Source organism: Aquila chrysaetos, chromosome 23 (genome assembly GCF_900496995.4).
Source record: "Aquila chrysaetos chrysaetos chromosome 23, bAquChr1.4, whole genome shotgun sequence".
In the NCBI taxonomy this organism is placed as follows: domain Eukaryota; kingdom Metazoa; phylum Chordata; class Aves; order Accipitriformes; family Accipitridae; genus Aquila; species Aquila chrysaetos.
Window position 1 is genome coordinate 20,888,286 of NC_044026.1, and position 12,795 is coordinate 20,901,080.

The window sequence follows — 12,795 nt, forward strand, 5'->3', positions numbered from 1 at the left end:
CCTCTTGCCACCTCCTTGGCTGCCCTCTGCAGCAGAGCCACAAGCTCCAGATGGAGGGCTCAGCCTCACCACAGCAGGCCGGTGTTTTTCTGGTCATAGCACAAATATAGCGCTCCTAGCTCACAGGGCAAGTGATGATCAACTCCTTCATAGCTGTCGGATGATGCAAATGGATAGGGAGGAATAAATATAGAATTCCCACAATCGTCCTAAATTCCGTGTATGTTGAAAGGAATTGGGGTGGTTCTCCTGGGGCAGTAGATGGCAAACTCACTTGAGGATAATTCCTGTTGGATTCTTGTTTTTGTGGTCACTGCTTATAGAAGTCACTAATCCCATAGCTTGGCTTCTCCCTGGGGGTCACTAAATGCATTGTTTTGGATTTTGGAAGTCAAGCATGGTATGTAAGAGTGGTATGTGTTAAGCGCTCTAACAGGAAAATCACGTGCAGTATTTTAATATGTATTACATCTCAGACTCATGACAAGACAGGCACATAGATGATGAATGTAATTTGTCAGTAAAATTCAGCAGATATATCTTCAGGGTTTAACTGGATATCAAAGCAAGAAGGCAGCACTGAAAGTATAGCACTGAAAATCAGACTCCTCAATCTTTTTCCATCAAGTGATATTAATTATTAGAGAAGTAATAATGATTTGTACCAATGCAGTCAGTACGGAGTGATAGTTCCCTAGGTTGTTACTTGGGTTTGTGGGTAGAGCTTGCTGCAAAGCGCGCAATAAATGCTATGAGGTTATTGCAGTTCTGCCTTGTTTTAACAGGTCAGAATAGGGCAGTTCTTGCTGGATGGTTTGCAGGCTTTTCAGATACAAGTTGTGCTAGGACAATGACATGGTTACTATTTTAGGCAGTGCGTTACTTGAATGTGACTTGTATTTCTGTTCATGTTAAAAAAACTTACGGTCTTTCCAAGCAGCTATTAATCTGTATTATAACAACTATGTCTTTAGCTGTTTGAAAAGCAAAGCCCTGGCAAGCAGAAATATAGAGTTGCCAGGCTAAAAGAAAAATATATTAAGTCAAACATCAATATTTATGACACAGTCATAGTTCTTCTGAAATAAACAAGAAGAAAATCTTGTGAAAAAGGATGGAGAAGGCTGGAAATGCTAGTGAGAGACAATAAACATAATATAGTTACAACATAAAACTCACATAACTCAGACCTCAGTTCTTCTAAGAACCCTGGCATGATCACCTGTGGCTAAGCAGAGGCTTCAGACAAATGAAGCGAGTGATGCAGTATTGGGCAAAAGAAGGGTCAATGAGAGGATCCTTTTCTGCAATCCTTATTTTGCAGCTGGTACCCAAATAGCATGGCAGTTGAGGCATTACTGGATTACATAGAAGTGGATGGAGCCACATATCCAAATCTCTTAATCAATTGAGTGGTGAGTGAAAGTTACAGTATGAATCCAAAATATTTATACTAGTACAGTTCCTATTTTAAAAAACACTTTCATTCTGCTTCTGGTGATAAAAGACCAGACAAATATATTGATCCTATTACAACATCTTTTATCATTATAAGACTTGTAAACCACATCATAATTCTCCCAAAGCATGGGTTGCATACCCTGTCACCCCGGGGTGGCACAGAAATGCAGCAGGATACTGGGAATAGTAAACAGATTAAAAGTTTCCCTGTCACCCAGGGAAGGACCCAAGCTTCAGTTCAAGGTTTTATTTCTTGGTTCCATGGCAATCCAGGTTCCATTTGATAGCCTGATGTATTAGTTAAACTAGGAGAAAGAAACTTTATGTCCTCATGAGTAGAAAGTTTTGATTCCTCTTCTTCATTCGTGATACTCCAAAACAAACCAGAATCCGTGTTGAAAACCAATGCCACAGTAGTGTATTGCACAGTGGATGACACACTGTTCTTATAGGTGGGAAATACAGCATCGCATCCCTCCAAGGAGAGCACAGTTTGCATCTATGTCTCCTGTGCTGTAGGTTAAGTGTTATGTTCAGTGTGCTGCTGCAGACCTGGGGAAATACAGTTTTCACTAGGTGAGGGTGACGTGGGAAATCCCATCCTTTCTTCAATCTGTGAGAAAAATGAATTTTCTGAATTGTTATTTTGCACCCCAGTGTCACCAACCCTGTGCGGATCTGGCCTGGGTTGGCCAGCAGGGCCATGGCAGCTGGGGAGGAAGGGAAGGTGCAGCAATGCAGGCAGCAGGCAGTGTGATCCCATCCCACTTGCTTCTGTAGGAAACGAGGCTAAAAGCTGCTTGTATGGGGGTTGTGTGTGCAGCTGCGCAGCACCCTGTAATCACAGTAGGAAAAAGAGCAGAAATCTGTAATAATCTTCACCAGGAAGTACCTTGATAATTCGTAGCTACTGTCACATACAGCATATTTAGGACCTGGCCTTTTATCAACAAGGTGCAAGCAGATGTAGCTCTGGTGGCCTTTGCTTGGCACCTGTCCCCTGGTGCCAGCGCATCTGGGCAGTCAGGGGCAGAGTGGGGAGCCCTGAGGAGGGTCTGTCCTCATCGGCCACCCAGGGTCTGCACACCCAGGTGGCCTGGAGAGACAGGGGTCCAGGAGGGCTTCTCGCCTCTCCAGAGAGAAAAAGGTGCACCTTAAAGCCCCACACGGAAAGCCCAGGTTGTGAGGAATCCCCTAGAGAGGCGAGGCACTGGCTCTCATGTTGCTGTGGCCACCAAGCTCCCCTATGCTTGGACGGCAATGTACAGAGGAAGGGGCTACTTTCTCCCTTGGGCGACCATGTAACACGGGGCTGGAGCAGCCCCTTGGGAGCCCGGTGCCCCAGAGCTGCTGCGGGAGCAAAGCAGTGGGTGCCGGGGCAGCCCTGCCTTAGCCCTGCTCCCCGCTTCAGCAGATGCTCCAGGGGCTGGAGGAGCAATGGCAGCCGAGATTAACTTTTTGCTTTCTACGGGTTAAGTCCTTTCACACCTGGTGTTGGAGCTATGAACTACCAAGTCAACTATAGTTCATTTACATGCATATATATACAGTGACTTGGTATATATGTGTGTGCGCGTATACACTTTGTGTATATAAATATGTGTGATACTTGAAGTGCTGCACCTTTAACTGTTTGCGTGAGTCCCCAAAATACACATAGCTGACAACTTAAATTCAGAAATTGGGGGAGGGGAAGAATAACCCTGTGTCCTGATATTTTCAGACATGCTTCCAATTTTAAAAATTGTCTGCATTAGAAACAGAACAAACTGGCCTAAGGAGCGGTAGGGAAGTTTTAAAATCTTCTGACACAGCTGTGGAAGGTTTTCCTTTGTTAGCTCCAACATGCGTGGTTGCTACAGTTGTGATGTAACTAATACTAAAAAAATGGGAAAATGAGAACAATTGCCCAAACTGGCCTCACGGTCTGGTTTGTGTGCCAGGGCCCTGTTTCTGGAAAAGAGGGTGTTGGGGGAGAAAAGGAGCAGACATCAAGAAGGACAGACAGCTGTGAAGGTGTTGTCAAGTCTCGCAGCACACTTTGCAGGTGCTTCAGCCAAAAGTTACCTCCTGGCAGTGGTGCTTGTCAACAATGACAGGCATATGTCCAAACTTGGGGAGGAATAGCACTTGTCTTTTACCAGATACTCATTAATCCTGGTTTAAGAAATGACGGTACATAGGACATATAATTGAATATAAGAAAGGCCTGGCTTGTAGCAAGCAGAAGACTTGTGCTTTGTGAGCTGATGTTATGAAAAGGCCCTGAGTCAATGACGTTGTAGCCTTGAAAAATTATTTTTTATGATGTGTGAGAAAATTGCCTGCTATTTGATGCAGCCAACAGAACCACAATGAGGAGATGATCAGTCTGATGCTTTCTGGTTTTAGCATAATATTCAGTGAGGGTGAGAATGTGGGTCCGTGGCCACATGAAGGTATCTACATTTACAGATGGTGTGGGGAATGGTCTGAAACCCTATAGTGGAATCCAATCCCACTGGGTGGCGATACCCTCCAAGTGCTATCCCCCAAAACCTCAAGATGCATCTTTCTTGTATTGCCTTGTTTTCTAGTTCTTAATTATTTTAATAATACATGACCTGTTTTGTCTCCTAGAAATACCATTTGCTTGCCTACCAAATGCCAAGAGACCGTCCTCTACCCTAGTGTAGTATGGTGGGAGTTGAGATTCTCAAAGCCAAGTGGTTTTCTTGAGGGACAGTGCATATCTGAACCCTTCATAATGACAATCTCACTTCCAGGCGTGAGTGTGCTATTAGTTATTACCATTTACATTTTCTGGAACTTTACTTTTGATATTTTCCATTGCTACAAACATCCGCAATATGTTTTAGGTTGCTTGCGACAAAGCAATGCCCATTTCACATGGATGGCAGCTAGAAGACTATCCCAGAGTACAGTTACTGCAAAAGAGGGAAGGCTTTTGAGATGACATTATTACCCTGAAGTGTGTTTGCTGCCTCCCATCATCCTTCCCCATTGCTCCAACTCTGACACTTCCCCTCCTGCTTCCTCAGAAATGTTCAGCCCAGAACATCCAAAATATACTACATTTTCTGTATTACAGTACAATTATTTTTTACTGTATAATTATATTTTACTGCTCTTTCTCCCCAGTTTTCATCTGCTCTCCTGATGTCAACAGCTACCTGAATTTACAACATTCACTTCATAGCTCCAGAGTGTGCAATGGAGTGTAGACAGGGATGTGCAGTAACAGATGGGAAAGGTCGGGCTTAAGAGGAACTGCGAGGTGTGAGACAGGCCCTCCCATGTCCTGCTTCTGCTTCCAGATTCCAGCATGGGGCTGCAGTGCCCTTGGTCTGGCTGTCACGGCCAAAATGGGGACAGGCCAACAATGCAACTGTCCCTTTCAGGCATGCAAGGAAAAGAAAGAGGGAATAGCTATGCTAGGGCTATTCCCTTAAGAGTTTTAAAAGCTTAAAAGAGGAATGTTAAGTCAGCACCAGCCTTTTCAAGGAGCCTGGCATGAAGACTTGGAGTCTGGAATTCGGTGTGTGAGTGTCACTGAGGCCACTGCCTGCTGGGGACATGAAACCCAGCAGTGGTGAATTAAGTGCAGCAAAGGTGACGTGGTGAACACGTGAGCTGTATCATGTGCCCAGTGCATGCCTGCCATTCAAACTGTACGGCAGGTACATGGAAAGTGGAAAATAGCGATAGCCCCCTCCTTCCTTTCTCATGTCTTTCCCCTCCAAATTTCTCTTTCGTTCCTCCTTTTTGTCTCCATTTCTCACTTTCCAGCTGCACCTTGCTGGGCTGTGTCTGTTTATGAGGGCCTGACTGAATAAGAAGCATAACCCCAGTAAGGATCTCCAAGGTCAATGGAATGGTGGGATGCTCAGAGCTGCCCCCGCCAAGGATGGCCAGACCCTCTGAAATGGGAGCAGCAGGCTGGAGCAGCCTGTTTTTAGGGTACCACATGGTCAAGTGGAGCAGGAGGGAAAATAGGCAATGAAAAAATGGCACTGAGACTTCCTCTCAGAGGAATGCCACACTGTTCTGTCTCCTCCTCTTGTGTCAGGTCAGCAAAACTGGTACTGGGTCTTATTTTCTTCTTTCTTTCCTTGAGAAGGTAAAATAGAGGGGAAGGAGGAATATTCACACTGCTCCTGCTTAAAAGCTGGCTTTTATGTAGTCCAAGTCAGCTTTGAAATTGAAACCTCCCTGGGATAATGAAACAGGAGAGGCTGAGTTCCTATTTAGACTGATATTATTTGGCTGAGGGCAGTCTTTACTCAAGAGTAATTGGGAAAGTGACAGACAGCAATGACCTTGATTTACTTTGTAACAGTTTGGGTTGAAATGGAAGAGTATTGAAATTTAGATTTTTTTGAAAATTGCGGGGACATCATTAAAGAAGAGGACTTTCAGTTCTTCCTTTCAGTACATTCTGTAATGTTAAAAATAGCAGAGGATGTAGATGTGTGACATTCATCTGCTGACTTCTTCATGTCTTTACCAGACTTGATTGCATTGAAAGACTGGTCAAAGCAGAAAAATAGACCGGGACTCTCAGCTCACCTCTGAATGATTCTCAAAATGGGAAACACCCATTTATACGATATAATACATTTGTTAAACTGTGCTCGTGGGAGGCATAGTCCTATATTAAAGAAGATAGTGGAAATCCTGAATGAGGTGCATTTGCTAAGGCAAGTGGAGAATTCATATAATATGGAGTATATTCTACCCCATTTACTTTGGAAGTACCCCAAGGTACACTGAAATGCATACATTAGGGCAGTGCTGCTACTTGACGCTCATTTATTTGAGCACTGATATTCAACTCAGTCACCCAAATACTTGAAACAATCTGCGTTAGCCAAGTGAAACTATTAGTATAATAGGAGGGGAAATGATGGGAGAGGTATGCAGGCTCCTCTTTCTTCTGGCTGGAAGGATTTCTACCTCTTTGATTGGAAGTTTTGGGAGCTCTGGATGTAGTTTCAGCCCTCATTTATTTATGTTGGGTTCTTTCCACCCCCCAACTCCGCACTTTGTTTGCCTGTTCTTTCTTAAAGGAATGGGTTTGTTTGCTTTCCTACAAAAACATCTCATGACCAGGAACAAGCATGGAACTTTTCGGGTTTGGGAGCTGTTATAACCAGCCAGTGGTCTGCGAACGCTCCTGTCTGCAGATTAAAATAAAGTCATCGCTTAGGAGAACCAAAGTAAAATGAGAAGGGGGTGTTCAAAAGTTTCTTCAGGGGATAAAATACCTAGGCATTTGAGCTCCAAAGTGCTGATAGATCCATGAGAAGCAAATTTAGGAAGAGAAAACAGAAACACAAAACAAATTGTCCCATTAACCAAAGAAAACCAAGAAGTAAGGACTTCATGTGGATTTGTCGACTTGTCCTTTACTCTCTGAAACGCTCTCTGCCTTCTTAGAAAAGCCGCAGGACACCCTTCCCTCTCCCAGGGCAAGGGAACCACTGCTAGCACAGGGCCAACCAGCGAGTAAGTTCCCACTGGAAAGTGCAATAGTTGAATTTTATTTGGCTGTCCTCAATGAGAGTGGCACTGATTATTTTTTTTTCCCACCTGAAATTTGTAGGAACTTAATTGTAGGACATAATCAAATTATTCTGGCAAATTTGGGCAAGGAACTCACAAATTATGGGGATGGGATGCAGGGGACAGGCAGCAGGCTTGCCTTTTTTTGTTAGGAAGCTGGGTTAAACACTTACTTCATTTAGAAGGGAAATATGGAGATTTATCTGGTGAATTGGCACACTTCCTGCTTTCTTCTCTTTTGATCTTATGATGTATAATCGATGCTACTCCAGAGATGCTATTGACACTGCTACGTGTACATAGGATCCCCCTTTGCTAATGACTGTGATAGCCCTATCATGGTGAGAAAACTGAGGTTTGATTAATGAGTAGTGGCAGAGGACACGCTCTTCTGTATTTATCTGAAGGTAATAATAATAAGCTCCTCACACCAGAGGAGCTTCAAAGATGGTCCCACATCCCTATCTACCACAGTCATCCCTCCTTAGTCTCAGGCTCTTTCCTGCCAGTGCCAGAGTCCTGTGCCTGCTGCACGCCCAGAGAAGATGGGTGCAGCCTGGCAGGGCTGTGATTTGGAGAAGAGGATCTGCAGGGCCATGCACTTGCTAAAAGATCGAGAGGCAGGCTCTTTAGTGGAAATCCTATCCCAGGGTAGCACCACCTGCTCTTTGCTGAGTGTGTAACGTTCTTCTATCCCAGCTGACAGGAGATGTCAGGTTTTCAACCCTGGCTCATTCAGAAGGGCTCTGGTATTTGATATGAATGTGTTAGCAGCCCACATGCAAAACACAGACCTGAAGGAGAGAAGGGGGAAGGAGTTATGAGTAAACCCTGAGGCAGGATTTTTACTGACTTCCTTCAACTTCCTGCTGGCTCCCGGTCTCTAGCAGGGATTTTCTCTGGGACCCGATGCACCGACATGTTCCTAATTCAGAGGGCTGCTGGGGATTTCATTGCTGAAAGACTTTTGCAGCACTCCCCCATGTAAGACATTTCTAGCATGCAAGGAAGTGCCATTACATGACATGTGTGTGACATACCACTATACCTTCTAGAGGAGTTTGCATGAGTTTTGTGAGGCTTTTACAGCCCTATGTCAAATACTCACCTGAATCAACATAACAGCAACGGTTGTATTTGTGTGCAGGCTGTATAGACAGGTAGCGCACAAACGACTCTGAGGGCGTTGCAAATGCAGCTTTATCCCATCGGTCCTGTTGATTGTGCAATATTTGATACGTCTGCAGCATTGCTGGTAGCGGTAAGAGATCCAGAAAGCACGTCTGTGTTTATATCTGCATGTAGCTCTGTGTGTATATAATAGGTATACGAAGGCATATGTTATACATATGCACGTACACACAGACTCCTCTCTCCTGCCAGTGCTGTGGCTGTCGCCGCCGCCGCTGCCGGCTGCCGCCTTGAGAATGGGAGCGCGCGAGGGAGGCTGCGGACCCTGGGAGCCGCTGTCCATCCCTCACACCGGCGGCGTTGGCAAGGCTCACCCCAGCCACCCTGGCCGCCTCGGCGATGGGCAGCGCTCAGCACAAGCCCCACCGCTACCCCAGGAGAGAAAACACAGGTAGGGAAAGTAAGTCGGTGGGTGCCCTTGGCAACAGACAGGCCCTGCGCTGGGGCTGGCCTCCTGCTCGGCCATGAGCTGCTGGCTCCTGCAACTGTCAGTCAGGGATGACAATGTTTTCAGAAGGCTCCCTTCAGTGATGCTTAGGCTGAGGAGCTTTGGAGAACGGAGGAGTGTAGCGTTGAGAGCGTGTGTGCTGGGTGCTCACAGCCTGGCTGCTTTGTAGCACCCGGGAGTGCTGGCCAAGGGATTTTGCTGCAGCATCCTTCCCAGCAGTTAGGGGAGGGAAACAAATGGAGTTGTGAGGTGAGTCGTGGGTACCAGGGGAGCACACCAGAGGTACTTGCTCTCTGTTGGTGCCAGTGGAGCCAGCGGGGATAGAAATGAGACCGATCTCAGCCTGGCAGCTGGGTGTCCTGGTCTGCAGCAAGCACAGGGTGATTAAATCCAGATGACACTGTGTAAGAGCAGAGTATTTTGTAAGAAGCGACAATTGCTCAGGAGCCAGCATCGGCTGGGTCCTCCAGATGACCTCGTCCCGGGTAGCTCTGCTCAGGATCCTTTTTTTATTACAGAAGTAGAGTTGGTGTCTGATGATGTCATGCTCAGGGGGAGGGAAATAAAAAAAAAAGATAGATTGCAGTCCTAATGCAAGGAGGATGCAGCAAACCACAGAGAAGGTCCTCTCCTGTAAGGAAGACAAGGCAAAAGGCAAAGCCCCTAGGAAGGTCTCTCTCTCCCTCCTGCTTCAAAGAGGAAGACTGTTTGCCTTCTATAAACGGAGCTGGCTGTGTAATGCATTATACATCTCGAGGTTAGACCTCTTCTGATTTCTTAAGGGAAAGGCTATTTTATTTTTCAAGTGGGTGCCAGTGGGGATGCTGTAAAAGCACATAGAAACAGTGCATCCTCCGTCCCGCACTGACACCAACCTGCAGGGTGAACTGCAGACCTGGAACTTGGCAAGGAGTGAGGACCAAATCTGGAGCCAACGCGGGGGGAGAGGAGCAGCCTCAGCTTTTTTAGCAAGTGAATGGGGAGGGGGGGAGGGTAGTATGAGCAGTGATGTCATTTTTAACCAGTTCCTTGCAGAGCCGGGGAGTGAAGTTAGAGGAAAAACCTGCAGTCTCAGAATGGCTCTCAGCCCTGACTGGACACTCTAAATGACTGAGGGTCCCCACAATGGTAATTCATTTTCTTTCCTATGCAGAACTGTTGTGTTATTTTTGGTCAGGCAGAGGGCATTTCTTTTCTCTCTCTCTCTCTCTCTCTCTCTCTCTCTCTCTGTATGCTTTGAGGGTTTGACTTTTGCTTTTGCCTCCGGATTGTTAAATACCTTGCAGGTTATTTGAAGTTTTGCCTGGGTAGTTTGAGAATTTTTCTCTGGTGTGGGAATCCATGTCATTACAGGAGAGAGTTTAGCATGCAGCATTTCTGCTACTCATGAGGAGGGGAAATGCAGAGGTTGCCAAGCACACAGCTTTCTGCACGGGAAATGTACTTTTAAAATCACAGGTGGAAAGAAAGGGATTTGGCTGGCATTTGTTGCTGTAATGGATGACATTTAATGTTGCTTGTAAGAGGCAGAAAGACTTCTGGTCAGCTATATATATAGAAATGAATCTTGCTTTGGTGACAATTTCTTTGCTTTTGAGTGCCAGGTTTTTATTATGAGCAGTTTAATTCTAGTGGAACTGAATGGAAAATGCCAACATAAGAGATTCTAGCTGTTTGAGACAGTATGCATTAACCACTTGCATGCTGCTCCCTCCACTGCACTTGCCCTGTTGCTGTCTTTCATAGAAATCAGTGGGCTGCCAGGCTGCACCATGGACAGTCGGCAGCACAGGGGGTTATGCTGCTTGCCGGTTCCTGAAATCAGCAGAAGCAGTCAAGCCATTTTTAGATAAATAAGGTTGTCAAGACAGGTCCACCAAGGGTAAAGTGGCTTAGCCAAAATGGCAGGCAGGAAAGAGCATCCCCAGTTTATATTTCCAAGTATTCAGCTACTGGTATCACTGGCACAGTTTGGATTTGTGGTTGTTGTGATGCTGCTTGGTCCAAAGGCAGAGGCTGTAACGCTGAGAGTCCAGTTGGCTGTGGAAGGCTCATAACATTCCTCTCTGGGCTCCCGTTTGCCAATGGTGAGACTTGGTTGTCTTCTCACCCAGGAGAACATCCAAGATGATAGCTGAGGAAGCCAGACCTCAGTTTTGCTTACTAGGAACTTGGGACGTGCATGTGATAGCCACATACCTTCTGCTGTAGCCTATCACGGCAACTGTGAGCTCAAAGATGGGAGATCTGGGCTCAAGAATGAAAGAGGCAGGATAGAAATGGCAACATTGTGATACCTTCTGAATATGAAATGTTCCTTCTGGAGGTTCCTCAAGATGATGAAGGCTTGGGGAATCCATTGCTCCTCTTGAGAAAGCTCTCACTGAAGAATACTTGGGAGGAATAAGCCTCTCTTTTACCAGCTGTCATGAAGATGCTGGCAGCTGTCACAGGGGCCGTTATGAACTCCTCCCCTTGTAACAAGCCATGGTGCAGAGGGAGAGTAAATCTGGTAACCTTTTTCTTCTGCCAGTCCTCCCAATGTTAGCCTTAGTGTTGGAATATGTAACTCGGAGCCAAAAGCCAGGCTTTAAAAATGACATTTTCCTATCAGTGTGGTTTTCATCCAGGTGTATGCTTGCCTTCACTGACACTGCTTATGTGGGGGCAGTGTGCCTGGCGGGTGGAGGGAATGGATAATAGACTGTACTGAACTAGTCACCATGGTATATGGAAGCTTTCCATCTCTCTAGCGCTAGGCTGAATCTTCTACCGTGGATAGGCAACTTTGTTTTCCTCTGATTTTAGTGTGGCACCCTTCACCAGCAGGAAATTAATGCATTTTTAAAAAGGAGAGCAAAGAACTATGCATCTGGAGTAAGCATTGATTCATCCTCCTCCTTTGGGGGCTCAGCTATTCCCCCTGCCCCCTGCCTGGAGTATTCCATGGCACTAGTTCTGGCTCGTTTGTCTCAGCTCAGTTCATCTGAGGTGAGAAGTTGCAAATTCATGGCACTAGAGATGGAGTCAGCTACCCAAAGAGGGGAGCTGCATGTGACTGCAGCTGGTGTGCCTGCTTCTGCAGCCTTCCTCCATAGGAACCAGCTGACTTTGCAGCAGGGAAGGTTAGGAAGACCTTTCCAAGTGCGAAGAGAAATAAAGCACTGGGACAGGAATAAGGGATGTCCTTCTTTTAGGCTTTTTAAGAAGAAGTAAAGTTGAGGTGGACTAGAAATGTTTAGTCCACTTTAGAGCAGTGGAATTATGCTTGGCTTTGCATTTTGGTGTTTTTAGGACAGGTTCGGTCACGCATCAGTCAAAATTCACTACAGGAAGCATCTTCTGTGTCTGGGGGTAGGTGTCTCATTTGCTGTTTATAGCATTTTAGCTGTGTTTCAGGGTTGGAGAAGTCATGGACTAGCCAGCTCTCTCATGGTTTCTTCCTGCCCTCTATTTCTACCGCAGTATGCCTTAGCCCCATTGAGGTCCTACCACCAAGGGGACAAGAATGGTTCAGTGCCTGAGCCTATTCAGCCGTAAAACTTTCTACTGCTACTGTCAGCAAAAGTGTTACTGATGTGTCAGTGATGGACATGACTGTTAGGGAATGGGAACCGGTTCACAGAAGTGACTGCAAAGGTTACAGTATCTCTCTGGGCTTCAGTGAGCTTTGGGTCTTATCATTAGTTGGCAACTGTGTTTGCTTACACCAGACTGGTCAAAACTGCACTTGGTTTGGAGTGGTCTCTTGGAGAGGGCTGGGGCAGTGGAGCATGAAGGAAACAGACTTCACTTGAGTGATGTAGTTAACCACTGCCCACGAAGAAGCACATTTTTCATACTGTCACTCTGACACAGTATGACTTTCAATCTACAGTGTAATCCTCCTGTATGTTTATGTGGTAGAATTTACTTACTGTTCCAGTTGTTCTCACCTTGCATGGTCTTCTCAGGGGAGGACAACATAAGCTCTGTGGGAGTGAATTCAAGCAAGCAGGTATGTCAGGGAAGTATTTTATGGTGCATGCAATGGTGATCAAAGTTATAGAAGTAGATAACAAAGAGGACTGAGGCTGGGTACCCAAAGCCCCCACAGGAGGTGTGGAAGTCACTTTTCAAAGGATGAGATC

General features: G+C 45.8%; 1 protein-coding gene across 4 annotated transcripts in view; it reads left to right on the forward strand.

The window, feature by feature from the left end:
• NHS (NHS actin remodeling regulator) overlaps positions 1-12,795 on the forward strand; it is a 268,302-nt gene that overhangs the window by 201,431 nt on the left and 54,076 nt on the right. Inside the window, exon 1 of one of the 4 annotated variants that reach the window (XM_029998664.2) lies at positions 9,740-9,793. The exons of the other annotated variants lie outside the window; for them this stretch is intronic. Within the exon in view, the coding sequence (XP_029854524.1) occupies positions 9,772-9,793 (22 nt within the window). The 5' untranslated portion in view covers positions 9,740-9,771. Of the gene's footprint in view, positions 1-9,739; positions 9,794-12,795 lie in introns of those variants that run through there. 4 annotated transcript variants of the gene reach the window in all.